The sequence below is a fragment of the Acinonyx jubatus genome, chromosome D2 (genome assembly GCF_027475565.1).
Source record: "Acinonyx jubatus isolate Ajub_Pintada_27869175 chromosome D2, VMU_Ajub_asm_v1.0, whole genome shotgun sequence".
Lineage (NCBI taxonomy): Eukaryota > Metazoa > Chordata > Mammalia > Carnivora > Felidae > Acinonyx > Acinonyx jubatus.
The window spans coordinates 38,708,343-38,731,246 of NC_069393.1; the positions used below are offsets into that span (position 1 = coordinate 38,708,343).

The following is a 22,904-nucleotide window of genomic DNA, read 5'->3' on the forward strand; positions in this document are numbered from 1 at the left end:
AGGCCTGGCTCCCCCTGCTCTTTTCTTCTTCCTCCTCTGAATCCTGGAGAACTGCTCTGTCCGTTTTGGTTCCCAGTAGCCACATGTGACTGTGTGTATTTAAATTAGTTAAAATGAAACACGAATGAAAATTCGGTTCCTCAGTTCCACTCAGGTGCTCAATAGCATGGGTGACCAGTGGCTACCATTTTGGACAGTGCAGATGTAGGACCCCTCCCATCATCACCAAAGGTTTTGTGGACAGCGCTGCCTTTGTCTGCCTTTGGCGGGTGTTTTCCACAGGAATGTTCATACTGAAGCTGTTTTCATGTCAGGAGAGTGGGCTTCACCCTGAACTGAGTGCAGAGTAAGCTGCCAATGGCCAGAGGCCAAGGTGAGGGTCTGGCCCTAAGGTGCCTTGACCGTAGGCCATAGGGTTCCCCGGCACCCCTTCCCCACTCCAGGTCTGGCATAGGCACCCTGCAAGCTACAAAAAAAGCGTGGGGTCTGCCTGGTAGGAACTCGTAGCCAAGGTGGAGCCCAGGAATGCTCCATGTCAGGGTCCTGGGAGCTAAGGTGGGCAGGGGTCATGCTGCGTGCTCTGGTCTGGCTTTTAATAGGAGGATTGAGCCTTCTAAGATAGGTCCCTGCCCTCATTTTATCTCTGGACACCACCCAGACCCCCAGGGCACCCCTGACTCCCCGAGGCTGATGTTGCCCTGCCTTCTCTGCCTCTTTCAGGGGGTGCTGTCCGACCTCACCAAAGTGACCCGGCTGCACGGAATCGACCCTGTCGTGCTGGTCCTGATGGTGGGCGTGGTGATGTTCACGCTGGGGTTCGCTGGCTGCGTGGGGGCCCTGCGGGAGAACATCTGCCTGCTCAAGTTTGTGAGTGGCCCCAGATACAGGGGTGGGAGAGGGCTGGGAGGTAGGGGTGCAGGCTCTGCTGGGCAAGCTTATACCTTATCTGGTCGGAGGGGGCCCAGCAGTGCGGGCAGGAGGCCACCTTTGGTGTCCACCTAATGGTAAGATTTCAGGGAGCACTCAGATGAGCTAGCTCCTCGTACCTGGAGAAGTTGGGCCGCTCTGGTTTTCAGCTCCTAGAGGCAAGAGATGGCCAAGCGGGGGGCTCCTCTCCCCCTCCCTTGCTTTTTACTTCCCTCAGAAGTTCTAAAGGCATTGTTCGCCGCTCACCTTCGCCCTTCTTGGCTAAGATCAGACGGTGTTGCCAGTAAAGTTAGGAAATCATTTCCCTCCTCCAGGGTGTGTGAATCTGTTGGGATGTGCGATGCAGAATCCTTCATTTCCTGGCAGCACTGCGAGTTACTAAGAATTTGGTTTTATATTTAGATACAAATTCATGTTGAAGTGCATTCAGTTAAAATTAAATAGCACCTGGTGGGGAAAACACCTAATCGTGTTTTGCAATATATTATTTGTCGAAGTGATTAGATCAAGCATCTCTTTCTTGGGCTTAATTTAAGAAGCAGAACACGGTTGGTTTGGTTTTTTTCCCCTAATTTTGTTTTCTATTAAAAATATTGCATTTAGTATCTTCCCTCTGTGTGCATGGAGGCTGGGTTTCGGAGGGCCTTCTGCGTGTGCGAGGGTGCATGCGCGCGTGCGCGGTTGTTTCCCTTCTGTCTTAACTCTGAGACCTTCACCCGCTGTGGCATGAGCTCAGTGTGACCAGTGATGATCATGGCCGGGGGAGTGTGCGCGCGCCGCAGGCCAGAGGTCTGCCTGATGGGAGGGGTGTGGGGCTGCGGTGGACTCTTGCAGGATGCCCCACGGCTGTTGCAGACAGGGGCTCTGTGCTTCTGGAGAAGTCTTGACGCGTGCAGAGTAGGTAGTGGTAACGCCGGCGACTCTGGAGTTGTGAAGACACCTGCCAGGGAACTCAGGTGTCCTGTGTGAGCAGTGTGCTCTCAAGCAAGCCACACGCCCGAGTGAGCCTCAGTTTCCATGTCCCTACAGTGCGGGTGACGGGTTAGATTTCTAGCAACGTGGATGGTTGCGTGTGCGAGGAGAGTGGTCAGGTACTGTGTCTGGGGCTCAGGCTGTGCCCTAAAGGAGCTGCTTGCCTGGTGGAGGAGGTTAGCCACTCGTTTCCGGGATGGGGTTTCCTGCGGGGGAGAGGGAGACTCCTTCCCAGGAAGTGGGTGACACCGTGGCTTGGAGCTGTCTCTTCCCTTCCCTCACCTGACTCTTAGCCATGCTGCAGGGATGTGGGTAGGGGTGCGTTATCTCTGTGTACAGGCAGGGCGGGGTTGCCAGCCCGTAACATGGGATTCCCGGGGCTCCAGCGCCGGTCTCCTGGCGGCAGGCGGTGGCCTTGGGTCTGACGAGGGTTCGCGCGTGGCCTGGAGGCTACAAATGTGATGACTCTCCCACCCTCGTCCCCATGCAGTTCTGTGGCACCATCGTGCTCATCTTCTTCCTGGAGCTGGCTGTGGCCGTGCTGGCCTTCCTCTTCCAGGACTGGGTGCGGGACCGGTTCCGGGAGTTCTTCGAGAGCAACATCAGATCCTACCGGGACGACATTGACCTGCAGAACCTCATTGACTCCCTGCAGAAAGCTGTAAGCACCACCCATGCTGGCCTCCCCAGTAGAGCACGGGCTTCCCACCTATGCCTGCGGTCCAGGCTGGGCTGGGGCGGGGGGCAGTGCAGGGAGGCCCTGGGAGGTGCCACTCCTGCCTCTGGTCGGTTTAGCTTTGCCTGCTCATGGGTGCCTGGCGGCTCAGGCGTGTTCGCAGGGTGCTCGCCCCCATTTGCATCGGGCGGGCAGTCCAGCAGCTCCAGTGGCCACCCTCCCCCAGGGGCCCAGATCTCTCCAGCCCTGGCCTCACAGGCGGCCGCAGGTCCCTAGGCGCTATGGGTACCGAGGGGTGGAGCGTCTCCCCCCACCGGCCCATGACTCACTGTCTGAGGCTATTCCTGTCCCCTTCCTCCCGGGGACCTTTTCCCCTTCCTGTTTAAGAGGGCAGAGCTGCCTGGAGGAAACTCCCCCAGATGGAGAGGAATGTAACCTCCCTGGAATATGTCTCCAGGGGGGTGTCTAAGCTGTCCCAGGCCTTGGCCTTTACTCCATCTGGCATTCAGTCCCCTTGTGTGCAGCCACACCTGGAGGCTTGGACCACAGCCATCCCCACCCTGGGAAGAACCTATTCCCCACGGCCAGGCCTATGTAGGGCTGTTGTTTGATCTGTCTGTGCTCTGCCAGAAAACCTCGCTTCCTCAGGGACTTCGTAAGGAACACTCTGGTTCTGAGAAGAGAATAATCAAGAAAGCATTAAAAATAACCATAGTCTACTCTCACGTTAACTAAGACTTGTTTACCCCCATGTCATGTGTCCTGGGATCCAGCAAAACCCATTGATGTGACCAGAGGCCCTTCCTGTGTTGTAATAGTGGCCTGCGTTCGTCTGCAAGGTCACATCCCAGCCGTTTCCTACTGTCTGTCCCTCACTGTGCGGTGTTGACGTTGTGACATCGCCGCGGGCGTGCCGGTGTCTGTCCCGTGTGCGGGGCACTCTCGCCCTGCACTGGCCTGAAAGACATCGAGGTGGTCGCCCCTGCCGTCCTTGCAAATTCTTGAAAATCAATTATCCGGAGGGATTCGGTACATCACAGAGCTTCCTCACCGTGAAATACACGGTGATCGTTAAAGCAGCTGGAACCACAGCAGAGTGAGGGTGGGGGACATAGGATTTCATCTTAGACATAAAGACAACCAGAATTCCTGGTTGTGTGTGCGTTGCGATCACCGCCACACCCACGTCAGCAATAAGGACACGTGTAAAAACAGAATCTGCTCTCGGTTTGGGATGCCATCGACCTCACCGTGCTGTTTTCCGTATGTTTGGTTTTACGTTTTTTTTAGACGAGTGGGGATGGTCTTTGGGAGAACACCAGATAATGGGGGCTGGGGGGGAGGCGAGGGCAGAGACCCCAGGTCAGGGGCCGACCCCAGTCACAGTTCTGTCCTTGGGAGTAGACGTCCAGCAGCTGTTTTTTTGTAAAGAGGCACACAAAGGAACTAGGGCCAGCTTGGAAATTTCCTTGGGAGGAAGACACACTCACTGCCCACAAGGAGGGATTCCCTCTCTGGCCCCCCCCCCCCGGAGAACTACGGCAGAGGGACTATGGCCTCAGGAGAGTGAGGACTCTGCTCTGGGATGAGGGGAGGTAAGGGGGAAGGTCCAGGGGAGGAGGGTCTGGACCTGAGTGCCGTGCCGAGGTGAGGGGGAGCCAGTCATGCATGTTGGGATCATCGCCAAGGTTTCCTGGTTTCCTTCATAAAGGGCTACTTGGGTCACCGTGCTGGGCATCTCGGTGCATGCAGGAGGTCAGCAGGGCGGGCCTTGATTTCTCTGTGTTACATGGAGGTGCACTTAACCTCTCATGTCTGCTACCCCGTGGGCGGCCACAACCCCAGCTCAGAGCCCGTGATGGCTCTCTGCTTTTGTGATCACAGAACCAGTGCTGCGGTGCCTATGGCCCTGAAGACTGGGACCTCAACGTCTATTTCAATTGCAGCGGCGCCAGCTACAGCCGCGAGAAGTGTGGGGTGCCCTTCTCCTGCTGCGTGCCGGACCCTGCGGTGAGTCGGCCTGCCCGGGGCGTGTGGAGCGGTTCCTGACTCAGTCTGAAGAGAGTGCCCTGCGCTCTGTCCATGCACCACTGCTCTGAAATCCTCTGTGTAAAAGTCCCAGGAGCGTTTTTGCATGGCCCACCTGGCTCTAGTCTTCTGAGTGAGGCAGGAGAAAACCAGTAGTGTCCCTCCCTCGAGGGGCTGTCACTCAGGGTGCCTAGACAAAATGCTACGAGCGTGGTGAGCCCTGGGCCACGCTCCTCACTGTTCTCCGGAGAAAACTTTGCCCAGTGCACGGAAGCCCACGGGGGCGGTGGGCAGTACTCACCATCTGGGGGTGGTGGAGAATTCTCTCCTTTTCTTTCTTCTTCACCTGTTTCCATTCCCTGTCCGTGGCCCTGGTCCCTGGGTTCCAGAAATGGGGGCCCCTGAGGGTGACCTGTGAAGGAGCACCGAATGTTTGCATGAACTGAGCTTGAGAAGAACTGGGTCTTTCACAGCTCTGGATGCACTGGTACTGGGTGCGTGTGCCTGGTACTGGGCCCCGGGGCTCCCAAGCAGGCAGGGCATCCTCGAGACCACATGGCCGACGCCCCCAGCCCAGGAGAGGCTCCGGTGTGCTGAGGTTGCACGGCCAGCACCTGAGGTCTCCAGTGTGACGGTGAAATATTGAGCAAGTGGAACTCTTACCCCTTAGCGCAGGCATTGGCAAACCATGACCCGTGGTCTGGCCTGCTCTGCGTTTTCAGGTGATCTGTGAGCCAGGAATGGTTTCAGCCATTTTCAAATGGTTGAAAATCAATAAAAGCAGGATAATATTTTGTGGCAGGCGAAAGTTGTATGAAATTGAAGTTTCAGTGTCCATAATAAATGAAGTTTTATTGAAAGACGGCCATACGCATTCCTCTATATATCGTCAACATCTTCTTTCCTGCTATGAGAGCAGAGTTGTTGAGTAGTTGCTACGTAGGCGGGTCGGAAATAATGATCTAGCCCTTCACACGTAGTTTGGCAACCTTTGTCCTAGCATGAAAGGTTACTTGGCATCGGGATTGCAGGCCATGAGCTATGGTGGAATTTGTACAGGTGTTTGCTGATATTTGGTTGTGACTTTTCTAGAGCGTTCTACCACTGGCTTCTCAAGAGAACAAAAATGACCAGTGTTTTTCTGCTTTTCTTACAGCAAAAAGTTGTGAACACACAGTGCGGATATGATGTCAGGACCCAGGTGAGTGCCTATGCATACAACTTTGAGTTTGTCAGGTTTATCCCCTATGGTCCAACTTCCTGATTTAGCACAAGTGCAAATTGGAGTGAGGAATCTAGGGGAGGTGCCATCTAAGCTGGGAACCAGCTGAAGAGCCTCCTTCGCTGATGGCAGGACTCACGGGAACGGTGATGGGCATGATGCCAAGCCCCAGCAACCGCGGTCACAAAATCTAGCAGCTGCTGCATGAGGGGAAAGAGATCAGATGAAAGTTTTGGGAACAAACGCTAACATTTGTTAATGGCTCCTTGGAGTCCCAAAAGGTGTCTGTCATATAGGAGTTCGAGCACATGGCTTGGCTTAACTGCCGTGTAGAGGCAGTGGTGATAATAAGGAGGGAGACGGGTCTCAGGGCGGGAGAAAGGCTCAGTCCTCCAGAGCCTTCTTCAGGCCACAGCGGGTGTGCACTTGGATGTGAAGAGAAGGGAGTCTCCCCTTTACCTCCCCCCAGACCTTGCTCAGTGGCCTTTGGTGATATGGATGACTGTTGTTCTGGAGGGTGGATCTGGGGGAGTCCATAGGCACCCCTCCTGTTGGCCTTGGACACTAGGGATGTGTCCCTCCAGGTTGGGAGGTCTGAAGCCCCTTCCACAGTGACCTCCATTGCATAGGGATGGGCCTGTTCCTCACATTGTCAGTTTCAATGCCGCTTGCAGGGGGTCCAGGGTTGTGATAATCAGGTACCACAGACGGTGCCTTGAACAATGGAGATTTGTCTTCTTGGAACTCTGGAGGTTAGAAGTCCAAGATCAAGGTGTGGAAAGGGTTGGTCAGAAGCCTCTCTCCTTTGCTTGTAGGTGGCTGTCTCCTGTGTGTGTCCCCACATGGTCTTCCCTCTGTGTCTTTTGGTGTCCTAATCTCTTTTTATAAGGACACCAGTCATATTGGATTATGGCCCACCCTGATAACTTCATTTCAATGTATTCCACCCCCCCCTGCTTTTTTTCATATGGTATTTGTCTTTCTCTGACATATTTTGCTTAGCATAATACTCTGGCTCCATCCACATTGTTACAAATGGCAAGATTTCATTCTTTTTTATGGCTGAGTAATATTCCAATTATATGGATGTATAGATATACGTATCTGTCTTTTATACATAACTATTTACCTATGTTTTTCCTCAGATCTAGGATTAGGGTTCGGTTTCAGGCCAAAATAATGGTTAGGGTTGGGGTTAGGGACATTGTGAGGGTATGTGCAGTTCAGAGACCTCACCAGATGGTTAGTTTAGGGTTAGGGTTAAGGTAAGGGTTACGAATTATATTACCTCTTTAAACACCCTGTCTCCAAATGCAGTCACATTCTGAGGGCTTGAGGGTTAGGACTTCAATATCTGAATTTTAGGGGGCCACAGGTCAGCCCTTACCACCGCTGAAATGAATGACTTTTCCATCAGCGTTGCTATGGGTGAGGCTGTATGTGGGTGGGTGGGGGTGAGGGTGTGCTGTGTGTGCTGTGGAGACATCCTGTGTGCCTACTGAGCCTCCGCTAGGGGTCAGTATTGGAAGGCACCCCTTTGCTTATGACTGTTCCTGCTGGCTCTGGCTCCAGGAGCCAAGCTTCCCTGGGTGGGGGCCACACCCTGGGAAGCCACGGTCCCCTCCTTCTCTAGCCAACTCCTCTGACTCAGAAGATGCCAAACATCCTTCCAGTTTTCTCTTTAAAGGCGCGTCTTCCTTCTCGGAGCCTTCAGGCCCCTCCCCGCCCTTCTAGTGTGGGCTCTGGAGGGGTGCCAAACCAGTCTGTCTTTCAGTCTGGGGAGGCCCTGACAGGAGTGGGTGCAGGCCACCGCCAGGGAGTCTTCGGTTGGGCAGGGTAAAAAACGCAAACTGCCGGAGGAGGGGGCAGAGACCGAGGCAGGCAGGTGCGTTTCTCCCGGAGAGTTCTGTTTGTCCTTGGCACCCGCCTTGCAGCACCTTGGCTCCCACCGAGCTTCGCCCTGCCCGCGACAGGAGCCCTCTGGGGAGCCGGGGTGGGGACGTCCGGCGTGTGTTGGGCTCAGGTCAGTGGTGTTTCCCTGCAGCTGAAGAGCAAGTGGGACGAGTCCATCTTCACAAAAGGGTGCATCCAGGCACTGGAGGGCTGGCTTCCACGCAATATTTACATCGTGGCCGGTGTCTTTATCGCCATCTCCCTGCTACAGGTGCGTTCTCCCTGCCCTTTGTGGCTTCCTTTGTCCTTGTGTTTGAGCCAGATTTTAGGCCTGGAAAGACTTTGGTGGCCAGGCAGTGAGCAGGCTGGCTCGTGGCTGCCGGGAGAACGGGTGGGGGAAAGCCAAGAACTCAGTGCATCAGAGAAACCAGGAGTTCCCCGGGGTGCCCAGGGCTTGGGAAGAGACGCTGGCAGCTCCCAGGTGGCCTCTGGGGCGGCTGCTGCTCCTGTGTGGAAAGTGCATTGTTTAGAAAATGTTTGGCTCTGACATTGTCATGAAGAGGGTGACTGAAGTGGCCCCGGGGCCGCCAGCTGTCCACACACTCCTTCCTCCTTCATTCCGCGAGTGTGTGTTGAATGATCTCAAAGGGAAGCTTAGACACAGAAGCATCTAGAAGAGGAAAGAACAAATGTACTTGCAAAACAAGCAAAGAAGTCAGACTTCAGAAAGGCTGGCTCATCAAATCCAAACCATAATGAGAATTTAAAGGGGAAATAAAAAGCAACATTCTGAAGGTCTCTGAGTTCACATTCGTCTGTTCCTGGTAGAAAAACAGTCTTCCCGCCTGATTACGCCGGTCACCAAGGTCAGATATCAGCACAGCTAAAATCAGGGAGAACCTTGTTTTTATTATGAAATCCAGCTTTACAGGAAATGTCAAGATTTATTGTTTTGAATCAAATCCAGTCAGGTGGCTCTGTTATTTTAGGTTTAACTTTGGGTACAAAGTGTGTCCCAGCTTATGGGATGTGACGTGCATGTTCGTGTTGGAGGCAGGGTGAACTGTCCGTCTTGCTTCTGTGGTGCCTGCCGTTGACCCCTTCTAGGCCCTTGGGATATAGCAAAGTAGACCTCAGGGCTCCGTTTTTACTGGTGGGCTGGTCTTGTTTTGCCACAGGCCCAATTGTTTGTCTCTCTGCCTCGTCCTGAGCGTCTGCAGAGTGGACGTGGGACTGATGTGCACGGCAGGGCCCGCCTTGCCCTCTGCACCTGCCCGCCCCCATCGGGCCCCACCGCTGACAGCCTCTGCCGGCTTTGCTTTCAGATATTTGGCATCTTCCTGGCGAAGACCTTGATCTCGGACATTGAGGCCGTGAAGGCAGGCCATCACTTCTGAGGGACAGAGGTGAGCAAGCAGAGCTGAGCCACGCCGTGGAGGCCAGAGCCCTTCCCCGTTGTCACCTCCGTGTCCAGAGGGAGGAAGTGGATGCACCCAGCCAGAGCCGGCGCCCTGTCTTCGGCATCAGCGTGACATGACCTCTCTGCTTCTGTTGGCTGGTGCTGAAGACTGAGGGGCCCCCCTCTAACCCGCACAAACTTGTGACTGAGACGCTCTCCCCCCGCCACCACTTGGGGTCTACCCAGAGACGGAGAACGTGTCTTTAAGCGGGGCTGGCGACTGAGGGACAGAAGGCCCCTGTGGCTGTGAAGGGGGCCTGACTCAGTTCTCCTGGAGACCGACTGTGTCTGCGGGGCACCCTGACCGCCCCACTCATGTTATTGGTGCCGGCCCGGAGGGCAGCCATCTGCTGTGAGTGGGACATGGGGGGGGGGGGGGGAGGGGTGGACCAGAAGACACGGACAAGGCTTCTCCCAGCAGCAGAAGGGTGCTGCCTGTAATTGGGGAGGGGAAGGGACACAAGTGGACCGTGCCAGCGGAGCCTGTGGTGTCTGCACGACTCGGGGATGTTTGCAGGATCCTCAGCCACGTTCAAGTAAGCCTGAGCCATGTGTGGACCGGTGCCACGGAGGACCTCCTCTGCCGCCCCTTCCAGGGCAGGAACCGCCCCTCGTCTCAATAGCATTATGCCCAGATGGCACGGGGGCATGGGCAGGGTTCTCCTCTGAGAGTCGGCTCTTCTTTTCTTAAAGCGTGTAAATAGTTTATTTATAGGGATAAGAATGTTCTCACACCATTTCTTCATTTCCTCTGGCATTCCCTCTAAGCAGCCTTACGCGGTGTCTGGGACTGAAGCCATCCCTTTCAGTTCCTTTGAGTGTCTCAAGACCCAACCCCATCAGCTTCTCCTTTTCATCCCTAATGACCCAGGTGCACATGCGCGCTCCCCCTTCCTCCGTGCACCCCCCCAGCACACACGCACCTGTGCCCCTCCCCTGCTTGGCCTCACTGTCTTCTGGTCTTGGTGCTACTGAAACTGTCATCCGGAACTTGAATCCTGACCTCCCCCCCTGCCCGCTGCGAGGCCGAGGAGCCCCAGCCTGAGAGAGCCGGCCCGGAACCTTTGACCAGGGCAGCTTTCGAGGCCACGTGGTCAGGGCCGCTGGCCGGCCTGGCATTTGCCTCCCCCTGGAGTGAATCTAGCCCGGCTCCTGCGCAGAGCCGCAGACCCCAGCCTGCAGCTGTGTAGAAGCTTGGGATGGTTTTTTTTTTTTTTCCTCCCCTAACTTTTGTGATGACCTCCCCCCACTGTCCCCAAACAGGATATCTGTGGTGACCGTGTCTACCCTTCCTGGCAGGGCTATCCTGGGGCTTGCTCTTGGAAATGAAGTCTGTCTGATGTACTGAATGGTTCCCCCCGCCAGGGACAGCTGGGGCATTTGTGCGTCTCTGGGCTACTTTCTAACGCTTCTCTGGATCTCGTGCCCGTTCTGTCCTCATCGTTCAGGGATCGAGTGCTACCTTCACTTACTCGCAGAAGTGTACATGCTAGTGTGGTATATCCTGGTGGGTGTTTGTTGATGATGTTATGATACAGTTTTTTGTTGTTGTTGTTGTTTTTTTTTTTTACAGTTTTCTCTGTAGACTAGAGGAAGAAGGATGCTTGTGTTTTCAGGAAGTGTAATGCTTTTCTTTGACCGCCAAACTCTTTTATGGAATATATCTTTGTATTAATGCTGTTGTCTTGGCTGTTTGTGTTTTGGGTGACATCATGATGGCATTAAGTACCTCTGTGGTAAGCTCGGCTGCTGAGGGAACCAGGGGGATTGGGTGTGGCTAGGCACGACAGGATGGTGGACGGTAAAGCCAGTTTATGGTTGGCACCGTCTGAAATAACTTCCGTCAAGTGATTTTTTTAGATTTTTTTCTAAGGTTTATGTACCTTGAGAGTGTGAGCGAGCACAAGTGGGGGAGGGGCAGGGAGAGAGAGAGAATCCCAAGTGGGTTCCACGCTCTGCGCTGAGCCCACGTGGGGCTCGATCTTACAAACCGATCACGACCTGAGCCAAAATCAAGAGTCAGACACTGAACTGACTGAGCCACCCAGGCACCCTGTGATTTTTTAGATTCTGTGTGCCGCTTTCAGTCATCCTTTGTGTGGAGGTTATAACCGGAATGAGCTGGCCTGTGGCTTGCTTACAGTGAGAGGCAGAGCTTTGACTCTGTAGAGCCAGGAGAAAAAGCATTAGGCTCTCTCTGTGCAGCCCCCTACCGGCAGCACGATCCAGGCAAACGCACTTGGGGACGCTGGGTCGGAATCTGGGCACTGCTGTCCTGGACCCGCTGGCCCGTCTGTGAAGGGTGAGCAGCATTGCCCTCCTGGCCACGTACCTCTGACCCATCCTGCCCTGGGGGAGACGGTGACGCCAGACCCTCGATGCCGGCGCGTGGACACCCAGGAGCGATGGCGCCTGCCATCCCATCTATCCAGGTCGACCTGGCGGCTGGACCCCTTGTGAGTCTCTACAGGTCACAGCCCAGTTCAGGGGGAAGTCTGGCCATGACTTTTCAAAGTTCAGTTTGGTTTTTGACTAGCTTACAAAACTCTTTGGCCATTTCAGCCATCTCCTTGGCCTCAGCGTAGCTGGATGAGAGAAGAGAAAGGAAACCAGGGGAAGTGGTGCATGCGTGGTGGTCTCCAGTGAACTGGAAACGACTTGTACGAAGCCACAGCGCAGCCTCCTGGTCATTCCCCGCACAGCCTACTCACTCCCTGCCCTGCCACGCTGCGTAGAGGCCGGTGTGACCTCTGCACTCCCCCTCTTAACCCCCATATACTCCCACTTTAAGGTTTCCGGGTCTTTCCTTGTCCTTCCTGTGCCCCCTCCTGCTCACACCATTGCAGGACTTCGCTGCGTTATTTTTTTTCCCATCTCATCTCCCTCGCGCACCATTTCTTACATGTTTCCTCATCTCAGAAAGCTTGCCTTGGCCCCCTCGCCTTCCTTCCTTTCCTTCCCCTCCCCACCACTCCCTTCCTTGACTGAAGGCTGCGAGCCCAGGCACCAGACTCCACTGGCCTCTGCGGCTCCCGGCACTCTGGACCAGCCCCTTCTCAACATCCTCCGCTTCTGTGGCCCAGGCTTGCCAGGTCTCTGACCCCCTCCTGCCCATTCTCGTCACACCTCCAGCCAGCCTCGCCTGCCACTGCCCAGCTCACCAGTCTCCGGGCGTTCCCACTACCCAAAGGGCAGGGCTGGGAGCTGAGCAGGAAAACCATCTGTGCTGGTGCGTGGGAAGCCTGTGCTCCGTTTCCCCGCATGAATGACGAAACATTAATGGGTCCTGGAACACAGGAAGTGCTCCGGGTACTTAACAGTTAAAAAACTCATTCAGTCACCAGAACAGCTCTGAGGAAGCCATTTTTGTGCCCGACATGTGAGACTCCGAGAAAGGAGAGTTCCTTTTGAGGATCTGGAAGGTCTGGATTCAGACTCTGGAAACCTGCCCCCCAGAACCCGTACCTATTAAAATAGGCTTGGTGTCTACCAGCCCCGACTTCTGAATGTCTGGCTGAATGTCCGACTCCTGCTGAGCAAAACCACACCAAGGGCAAGCCTGGAAAGGAGCAGTTTCCTGAAGATTGCCCAAACTAGCAGGGCTCTGTCATAGGTCAACAGGCGTTTGGACGAGGCAGGGGAGTGCTCGCTCATGCTTCCACACCTGGATTTGGAAGAATGTGGTGCTCAGCCGTATGCAAGTACAGGTCTTCCAGGTGCTCGGCCCCATCTTGCCCCCGAGGCCCTGGCCATGGGCAGCAGGCTCCCTTCTCTGTAAGGCCAGAGCTGCTCCACCCAGCAGGCCCACAGAGGGCTTTCTGTGCCGGGCAGTGAGGCATCGGACATGGCCTTCTCTCCAAGGGATACTACGTGGGAGCTGCTGCTGGGGTGGTAATGGGCATGCGTGAGTGTAGGCCTCTGCAATCTTAGGGAGCCCGGGGGGAGAGCTTCCCAGAAGAGGAGGCTGGGTCAGAGCCAGCAGAGAAGGGAAGGCCTCAGTCTTGGTAGCTGGGGCCACCTGCTCGCTCCTGGTCAGCAGCACCGGAGCACGGACTGCAGAGGCAGGGAGAAAGGGGAGGTGCTTTGCAGCGGTCCCAGCACCCAAGGCATCCTGCTGTCCTAGGAAGGTCCTGCCCAGACACCAATTGCTTGGCCCTGTCACCTGGAGGTGTGGTGCCTTCAGCTGTACCGGCTGAGTGGAATGGCTGTGTGACCTTCCCGGGTGGGCGTTTCCAGCTCTAGGGTCCCGCCTGGTGTCTGGCCACAGGGTTGTCTGCCCCTAAACTGTGGTGACTTTCCCAAATGATGGATCTTGGTAAAGATGCTTCCACAGGCTTGTGTCTGTTCCTCAAGAGGTTGCTGCCTGGCCTTCCAGGGCTGACTGGGCCTCCTGCAGTTCTCATTCGTCCGGGTGCTCTCTAATCCAGAGAACCGGATACCTTTGGCGCCATTTTGGCTCTTTGGGAACTCAGCGAGACCTGGCGTTTCCTCCTCTGAGGCTGCAGTGGAAAGGTATGTTCATCCTCAGAGTGCTTTTGGGGTCTCCGGGGCGACCCAGGGAAACCCGCAATGGGCGGTGTAGAATAAGGACTGTGGAATAACTTAGAAAAAGTCAAGGCTACCTGTAAGTGGATACTGGCCTGGTGAAGTTACCAATTTTAGAGAGCCCAGCTTTGGAGGAGGAGGAAAATAAAGCAGAACTCACAAAGGTCTGAGACCATTATTTCTTCATTCCGCTTTCTTCCTGTGCTCTGCATCTCGTATTTCCGCAGGGGCTTCAAAGGCATGGCTTAATAACTAGCAAAATAAATGATCACCTTGGACTATACTTTTATCACCTCCCACGACTTTAAAACTAGTCATTGTGTGTGTGTGTGTGTGTGTGTGTGTGTGTGCCACTCTTAAGTACCCTTCCAGAAAATGTTCATGCATGGTCAAGTATCTTTTCTCATACAAATGAGAACCAATTTTATGTAGCATTCACAACTGATTTACCTAATATATCTCAGAAATCTTTGTCCACAAGTGTATGCCCAGCCATGGTGCATTTTCACGGTCGCACTGCCCATCAGGGGACCGCCAGCATGTGAATGAACCTTGCTCTATCCAGGGGAGTAGGTTTACAGTCACAGGTAACAGAAAACCCAGTTCAAACTGGTTTAAACAATGAGGGGAGGTTTTTGGCTCCTGAAGCTGGAAAGTCCAGAGGTGGGGTGAGTTTCGGGGTTGTTTTGATCCAAGTGGCTCAGTGACGCCGACAGGATCTGGTTTCTTTTATTCTCTCCTGTGCCTTCCATGGTGCCCCCATCAGCCAAGGTAGAGGGACGGAAGACCCGTCAGAGACACCCTCGGGCCTTACTGTCATGGGGACACGGTGGTGAAGCCATTGAGGGAAGGCCCCCCCATCCCCACCCCGGGACCCCCTCAACTTGTCCTTCCCACTTAAACCATCTGGCCGGGCGACAGACTCCTGTGGAAGGGGGTGAGCATGGAGGAGGCCGCCAACAGTCATGACGCTTCTGTGGGTAGATGTTTTAGTTGGTGTGGTATTTTGTTACTACAAGGGCTTATAAAAACTCTATGGTATTTTGTTGTTAGAATAACTTCCTAGAAGGGTTTGCAAGAAAAACATGTTTTTAAAGGAGCTTTCCAGGGAGGTGGACTAACATTGTAATGATAGGGTCTGGGGGCTGGGGCATGCCAGCATGGTCCTGGCTCTGGGTCAGGGGGGTAGATGGAAGGGGGGTGATTGATGTCTCTCCAAGGACTCCTCCCAGTAAGTAGCCTGTGGCCTTACAACAGCACAAGCTCCACGGAGAGGCCAAGCAAGAGGGGCAAGGGAGCCCTAGGCATCCGTCTTTGCCTCGGGAGATGGCTGGTCGTGTGGGAAGTGTTCGTTTTTGGCTGGCATCCTTGTTAAGTGAGGACAAGCACTCAGATTCAGTGCTGTCCCTGAGGTTGCACAGGGAGGGAGCTGCAGAGTCTGGGCAGACACGAGCCTGGCACCTGGCCAGCCTGGCTGAAGCTCTAGGACATGACCTGACGCTTGCGGAGTCGAGGGGCAGCAGCATCTCACTGAATGCCCCGGTTCCTCGGGACAGGGCTTCCGGGTCCAGACAGCTCGCTGCCTGGTTGCTGCCCCCTGGCGGCTCGGTGGCTCGTGCTCCTGGAGAAGGGCGGTACCCACGCTGGGTGCCGCCTGCTGCTTGGCCACTTCCCCAGAGGCAGGTACGTGCCCGGGGCAAAGCCAAGATCCGTGGGGAAGGAAGAGGGGGAGGTCTTGGCTCTGTGGGCATGCATCCCCAGTGGAGACAGGGATGAGTTCCTCCATCTCCCCTGTCTGCCAGGTAATAAAACCAAAGCCATTACGTGAGAGGAGGGGAAATCCTGGACCTGGATTCCTTTGGGTTAGGACCTGTGCTGTGGCAGGAAGAGGCCTGAGCCTGAGTTTGAGTGTGGGCTCAAAAAAACCGCACTAAAACTTAATGCCTTGGTTTCTTCATTTGAGAAGTAGAGATGACTGCCTTCATGTCACAGGGTGTCCGGGAATATTCAGTTAATTACTGAAGAGCCGTGACTCCCCAGCCACCTCCTGTTCACTGGCCATGTGGCTTTGGGCAAGTCACTTAACCTCCTTGGGCCCTTTTTTTCGTAAATGAGGATAATAATACCCCCACACGGGGCTGCCTTGGGGATTAGATGAGGCAGGTAGAGGGTTTTAACATAGGTCCGGATTACTCAGTGTGTGGCTCCAAAATTACTGCTGACAAGATTATCGAAGGGCAGTTGCCGTAGCGGCCAGTGCACCCCCGCCCCCACCCCCCAGGCTGAGCTGCCTGTCCTGTCTCGTCCTGCCGACCCTCTGTCCTGTCAGCAACTAGGCTTGGAGGGCCGTAGGGAGACTCAGCAGGCATTTGGAGGTTAAGGTCTGTTTGCTTCCTGTGCATACAGGTGTGCATACAGGGTGGGGGAGGAGAGGGTGTTGCTTCTTGCCTGGAGTGTGCGTTCTTCTGGAAACCACAACTCCAGAAGTCCCTGGAGCCCCCCAGAGGAAGCAGAGCGGCCCTCCCCCTCATAGGGACCGGGGCCCCACGGGAGAGTCAGCCTAGCGGCGCAGCCTGCCCTCAGGGGGCCCAGGAGGGATGACGTGGGCAGAAAGGGGTTCGAGGAGCTTGGGATGGGAACCAGGACAGGGCCCGGAAGCAGTCCTTGCAGGGGATAAAGCCACACACACGGCAGGACGTCGCGTTTGGATGGGCTGGACCCCATCTGGTCCTGCTCTGGTAAGAACAGACACCCAGGGAAACTCTGGGGCCCGCCGAGGCCTCAGAGCGAGTGCCTGAGGCCAGGAGGCCATCTGTGTCCCCTCCACCTCTGACACGTGAGGGTGTTCTTCCACGTGGTGGGGCAGCCTCAGCAGGATGGAAACCAGGAGCCAGGGAGAAGGGATGTGGCTGTGCATGTAAGTCAAGTGCATGGGCCCCTGCTCTGCTTGCTCCCAGGAGATCTTTGCGTCAAAAAACATTCGGCAGCCCTCACCCTCCCTGCCCAGCTGATTCAGCCTCTCTGTGCCTCTGCAAGGCCAGGACTGCCGGCCCCTGATGGTTGTTGGGACGCAGCCATTCATCTGTCTGTGGGGACTGGGCCCAGGTCTTGTGTTTTCTTGTAGTTTTAGATCCTTTTTTTTTTCCCCCCAGCTTTCTAAAATCACAGCTGTTGTCCTATATGGAAAGAGATGGAGTGGCCTCTAGGAAGGACTTTGCACCCTGTCCCTGGAGGTATGCGAGCCCAGGCTGGATACCTACCTCCTGGTAGGGGTGATACGGGTGGGACTGAGAATGGGTTTTGTGCTGCATGGACCACCACCAGTCTTCCCATCTCTGAGAGAGGCGGTGGTCTTTAGTGTGCCTTTTGCTAGAGATAATCCCCCCCCCCAAAAGCATTACTTATATAATATTACATATGCACGTATCAAAAATTGTATTTAAACGAGGAAGCTGGTAAGATTAACAGTTCGAAAGAGAAATCACATAGATCTATATGGAGTAAAGGAATTTTGGGGTTGGCTTTTCTTGGGCCTCATTCTCCTACATACAGTTAGGCACGTCCGTAGACAAGAAGTACTTTGTGTTAACTCATAACTTAGTTGTAAAGCAGCTCAAAGGTAATGAAAGCCTAGAATCAAATAACTGGACGACTGTGCTCTAAACAAGGCAGGGATTTCCGCCACAGATGCCCAGAATCTTTTTTTCCTCATTCCAAAAAAGATTTCCTTGCACCTCTTGTCTTTCTGGCACAGCTCGCTTTTGAAAATAGGACCTGGGCAGGGAATCCAAAGGAGCCAATCTCTCGCTGTGAGAAATGGATTCTGGGGGTTAGAGCATCTCCTACATGCCCTAGTAAAGGTCAGCCACTGTGGGAGGCGTCCTGGGGGCACGGGTTGCCCTCTCAGCGATGGCTGGCTGGCTGGCTGGCTCAGGTCCTCAGGCCATGTCTGCTGCCCTGAGAGCCTACGCGTCAGCAAAGCTGCTTTAGCCCGTCTCCCCGGCCACTCCTGCAGACACATCGGGAGCCACGTCCAAAACTGAATTTGTCTTCTTCCCCCAGGACTGAGTCCCACCCACACCCCAAACTGTTCTCCACTTTCCCCCATCTCAGCTGAGGGCCCCGCCACCCACCCAGCAGCCAAATCCAAGAGGGTGGGCATCACCTGGGTTCTGAGCATGCCATCAGCTCCCCTGCAGTCAACAGAACGCCAGCCAAGGTGAGCTGTCGTACAAGAAACCCCTCCTCTGACCAGGAGGCCATCTTCGATGCTTCACTCCCTGGAACAACCACCGTGGCGGATTTCAGTGTCTTTCTCCCTTTTTTTTTCTTCTGCACAATTCCTGGGACTCCTCTCGTTTGTAAGGTGTACATTTGAGTCTCTTTTCAAGCATAACTGCATTTTGAAGTGAGTTTACCTCCCTTCCCTGTGCATCTCAAAGTGATTCTAGGAAGCTGCAGGGGGTGGGCGGGCCCTGGTGGTATTCTGGATTAAAAGAGAATCTGTAACGGATGCTCCGTAATGGATCAGCAGGGCAGCACAGCGCTAATGGAGGAGCCGGGAACCGGTCCCTTGTCCTCAGTGAACTGGGGATCTTACTTCCACCGCAGCTTAGGCAATGGTGCTGGGGTTCTCAAGGTGTGGTCCCTCGACCAACGGCTGTGGTATCACTTGGGAACCTGTCAAAAGTGCACATTCTGTGGTCCCACTCCAGGCCTGTGGAGTCAGAAACTCGGGAATGGCACTCTAATCTTTAAAAAGAAAAAATTTTTTTTGATGTTGGTTTATTTTTAAAGAGAAAGTGCACGCACACAAGCAGGGGAGGGGCAGAGAGAGAGGGAGACACAATGGGAAGCAGGCTCCAGGCTCTGAGCTGGCAGCACAGAGCCTGACGTGGGGCTCAAACCCACGAGCTGCGAGATCATGACCCGAGCCGAAGTCGGACGCTCAACCGACTGAGCCACCCAGGCGCCCCTCCAGTAATCTTTTTAACCAGTCCTTGGGTGATGCTAATGCATGCTCAGGTTTGAGGACCATTGCACGAGGGTAGAGTCAGAAGATACTAGCCACGAGAGCAAGCATCTCCTGAACTTTGGTGACTTTGAAAGATAAGTATCCTTTGGAGTATCTCTGGTCGGCTGGTGGGGGGTGGGGGGGAAGAGGGTGAGGAGGGAGGGAGGGAGGGGGAATCTTAGGAGTGAAGCCCGAGTGGCCTGCACACCACCTGTGTTCGCATGCCATTGGCCAGAACTCAGATGCCACATTGAATTACGAAGGGCTGGTAAAGGGGCGCCTGGGTGGCTCAGTCCATTGAGCATCTGACTCTTGATTTCTGCTCAGGTCATGATCCTAGAGTTGTGGGATTGAGTCCCTACATCTGTCTCTATGCTGAGCGTAGAGCCTGCTTGGGATTTTTCTCTCTCCCTTCCTCTGCCCCTCTCCCCTACTCACACTTACACACACACTCTAAAATAAAAAATTAAAAGATTATAAGCAAAACAAACAAGGGGCTGGCAAAACTCTAGCCTCATGCCCAGGAAGAAGAGGAAGGACACCGGTGGTCTGTGTCCCAAGTCCCACCGCCTGGGGCAATGAAGACCAGAACTGGATTTCCTGACTTCCAGAATCTCCCTTTGCAAGGAACCGAGGGCCTTGCCCAGCTCACCGCCTCTGCTGAGCCACCTCACTGCTCATCGGCCTGGAGGCTGTGGGCACCTCACCATGCTGGGCAGGTGCGTGGGCTCCACAGGGCCCAAGATGTGGCCTGGGAGCAGATCAGGGGGGTCACGTGGCACACTGAGCTCTTGGTGCCCTCCGGGTTGACCCCTGGGGAGGTGTGGGCACAGCTGCATGGCCCTCGAGAGACTGTCCAACTCAGGACAAGAGCCCGGCGTGTGGGCCGGGAGGAGAGGAACACGTTATGGGCTCAGCACGATGGGTTTAAGTCTTGGATCCACTGGCAAGACCTAGACCTAGACCAGAAAGCTGTTTGGCCTAGACCAGAAAGCTGACCTTGGGGTAAGACAATTTCCTGCTTCCTCATCTTGCTCGGAGAGGTAAAGGAGATAGGGTAGGAAAGCGCGTGGCACAGTCCAGTGGGCGTGCAGGAAATCTTAGCAGCCCTTCCCTTCTCTGAGGAGGGCATGGGGCCTGAGGGTGGGTGGGGTGGGGGCTCAGGGTTCCCTGGGGAGAGCCTCGCCGGGAGTTCTAAGCTGCTTGCGAGGCAAGCACACACTGCTTCTCTTCACGGGTCAGGGCGGTCTCGGGGCCTGGTGTGGCTGGGCCTGTGATTTGGATGTGGCTGTGTCTGCAGCTGAGAGGTGCCCCAGGCAGTACTGACAGACTGTGTGGTCTTTAGCAGGCACCAGGGGACCTTGGGAGGGCTTTGTGGGCAGCTGCCCGAAGTGTAAGTCTGTTTGCCATCTGGGGCTCCAGAGTTGTCTCTTGCCCTTTGAGTTAATAAGAGCCAGTCCCGGGCCGTGACTTAACCGATCTGTTATTTTTGTGCCGAGTGGCCTCGTTCCAGGGGAATTTGGATGGAGCGGAGTGTTTCCTAATTAGCAGGACTGGGGCTTTAGGAGAGATTTAGGGGGCAGGGGTGCAGGCGAGTGTAGGTCATCCGTCTGTCAGATGGCAGGTGCAGAGGTAGCAGCTGGCTCGATACCTTCTCCACCCTGAGGACTCAGAGTGTCCGGCTCCACGAGCTGTGTGCGGGCATGAGGGACTCGGCCTCCTCTGGAAACTGCCACTTTCTCTGCTGCGTCACCGGATTCCTGGAGGGAGACAGAGGAAGTCGGACTGGGGCTGCGTTCAGAGAGGGAGCTGGGGTCTGGGAGGACTTCCTGTGAGAAGTGGACTTTCGGGAAGAGCCCTCGCAGAGGCTCTGCCCCGGGTGCCTCCCCTTCCTGACGTCCTGTCCTGTCCACCTCTGAAGCATCCTTGGCAAGACAAAAGCAGAGGCAGCCAAGCCTCTGGGGTGGTCAGGACACATGGGTTGCAGGGACCTCACCTCAAGCAAAGTTAAGCAAAAGGAGGGGTTTATTGGTTCCCAGGGCAGAGAGGGACAGTGGGACATTCCCAGACAGAGAGAGAGGGAGTGGGGCCTTGGGGGCCTGGACGGGACTTCACATGGCCAGGGTGTTCCCTCCGTCAGCATCTCTGCTTCTCCCCGCATGCTGACCCTGTGCTCTCCTGCTGCACACAGACCTTCTCCGCTGTGGGGAAACAGGAAGACTAGCGGCCCCAAGTCAGAACTGTGCTGGAAAGTCAGCCCATTTCTCCCAGTGTGGGGATATCAGTCCCAGGCCCGAGTCACACGTGGGTCTGGGACTCAGGACTTTTCCTTGACACCACAAGGGGTCTGGGGCAGCTCGCTGGGCGGACAGCGTTAGCTGCCACGGCTCTCCACAGCCACCTAATATTTTGATTCCCCAATTTAGTGAAGAGCCAGGTCCCAGATTAAGGAATGGGAGACAGAGCTCACATGGTCACCTCCCGTGTGCCTGGCCGACTCTGACGTGACTCCCCTTACGTGTTTAGTGCTGACAGACGCCCCATGTGGCGCCCTGATCACTTCCACATACGCAGAAGAGGAAAATGAGTCGTGGAAATGAGAGGCAGTGCCCCAGAGGTCAGGCCTGGCCGGCTGCGAGCCTGGGCTCGGCTGCCGTAATTATCAATGTGTGATTGTGTCTATACTGTTGTCTTTTTGTTTCCCAATGTCAGCGTGGGTGTCCTTGCCCTTCAGAGGTACTCAGATCCTCCCAATTCCATGATGGAGAAAGCCCCAAGCCCCTCCCCGTGATTTCAGCTAATGCCAGGGACCCACGCTCCCATGTGCCTCCAACTCCTGTGCCCCTTAGCAGTCTCTGTTTTGTCCCTCCTGTGTCCTGACAGAATTGGATAAAGGTTAAGGGTTCTTTGGTCTATTTTGTTTTTCCCGTAAAAATCTCCTCATGGCAAGCCTTTTGAGGATTCAGTCGTTTTGGTGATGATTTGAGACACGGTGGTCCACAGCCTGGGGTTGTGTGGCCGTCTGCCTCTTTCCTTCCCCTGTCATCTCTGCTCCTGCGGAACCTGAAGTCTGGCCTGTGTTACGTGCAGCCGCTCGGCTCACCCCAGCGCGGCCTCCCAAGTGTGCGAACGAGACCTGGCAAGGTTTCCACCTTGGGTTTTTCCTTTCAACTGGACCTGCTTAGTCTCCTCTTAGAAGGCAGTAAGGGTTAAAATATTCTTTTCCTCCTTCATAAAACTGAGACCATACTACCCATGCTACTTTACGACCTGCTTTCTGCCTTAGCAGCACATAACGAGCACCCTTGTGCGTCAACAAATATTCTCAGTGGCAGTTCTGTCCTATAGATCTGCCATGATTTGCTGATCCAAACCTTATATATTGAACCCATCAATGACGTTGAACTGTTTCCTCTTGTGACTAATGCTGCGGTCATTACTCTTATGTATGCCACAGAACCCCCAGAGTTCATGACCACTGAGGGATGTCCTGGTAGGATCCCAGGTAACAGACAAGGATCTAGCTGATTAATTATTCCTGGTCTAATTAATTATTCCCTCCCCCCATTATTAGCTGCCATTTTGATTGTGTACTAAATAATTATGTATATATTTGGATATGTGTCTGGGCTTTCCCACTTCAATCTGCCTGTTCGTACGTCAGAACAGAGATATTTGCTTGATAAGTTTGAATTGGGCAGTGCAGAGTTCAGTATGCCTCTGTGTTTTCTAGGCTGTTCTCATCTATTCACTCTTTTGTTTAACTTGGGAATTATTGTATCAAGCTTCTCCCCCACTTCGCAATTGATTTCCAGAGCTGGCCTGAAATTGTATGACATGTGTAAATTGATATTGCATTCGTTACACATTGCTGCATAACAAAATACCCCAAAGTTGGGGAGCTTAAAACAACACGTATGTATCTCATACCCTTTCTGAGGGTCAGGAATCTAGCAACAACGTAGCTGGGTGATTCTGGTGAGGTGGCAGTGAAAGTGCAGGACCCGGCTGCAGCCTCTCCTACCCAGATCTCCCTGCCAACCTCGCTCACGTGACTGCTGGTGGGAGACTGCAGTTCCTTACCACGTGGGGCTCACAAGGCTGCCCCAAAGTGGTGAGAGAAAGAGAACCCGAAGGGGAAGCAGAATGTCCTTTATACCCTAATGTC

At 54.6% G+C, this 22,904-nt stretch overlaps 1 protein-coding gene across 5 annotated transcripts in view; it reads left to right on the forward strand.

Annotated features, from left to right (window-relative positions):
- Nucleotides 1-10,853, forward strand: part of TSPAN14 (tetraspanin 14) — a 57,144-nt gene extending 46,291 nt beyond the window's left edge. For 4 of the 5 annotated variants that reach the window (XM_027062434.2, XM_027062435.2, XM_027062433.2 and 1 more), the window contains 6 exons: nucleotides 721-867; nucleotides 2,390-2,560; nucleotides 4,460-4,585; nucleotides 5,760-5,804; nucleotides 7,870-7,989; nucleotides 9,044-10,853. In XM_027062434.2, coding sequence (XP_026918235.1) covers nucleotides 721-867; nucleotides 2,390-2,560; nucleotides 4,460-4,585; nucleotides 5,760-5,804; nucleotides 7,870-7,989; nucleotides 9,044-9,115 — 681 coding nt within the window. In that variant the 3' untranslated portion in view covers nucleotides 9,116-10,853. Of the gene's footprint in view, nucleotides 1-720; nucleotides 868-2,389; nucleotides 2,561-4,459; nucleotides 4,586-5,759; nucleotides 5,805-7,869; nucleotides 7,990-9,043 lie in introns of those variants that run through there. The other variant, XM_053207784.1, reaches the window with a different exon arrangement.
- The last annotated feature ends 12,051 nt before the right edge of the window (nucleotides 10,854-22,904 follow it).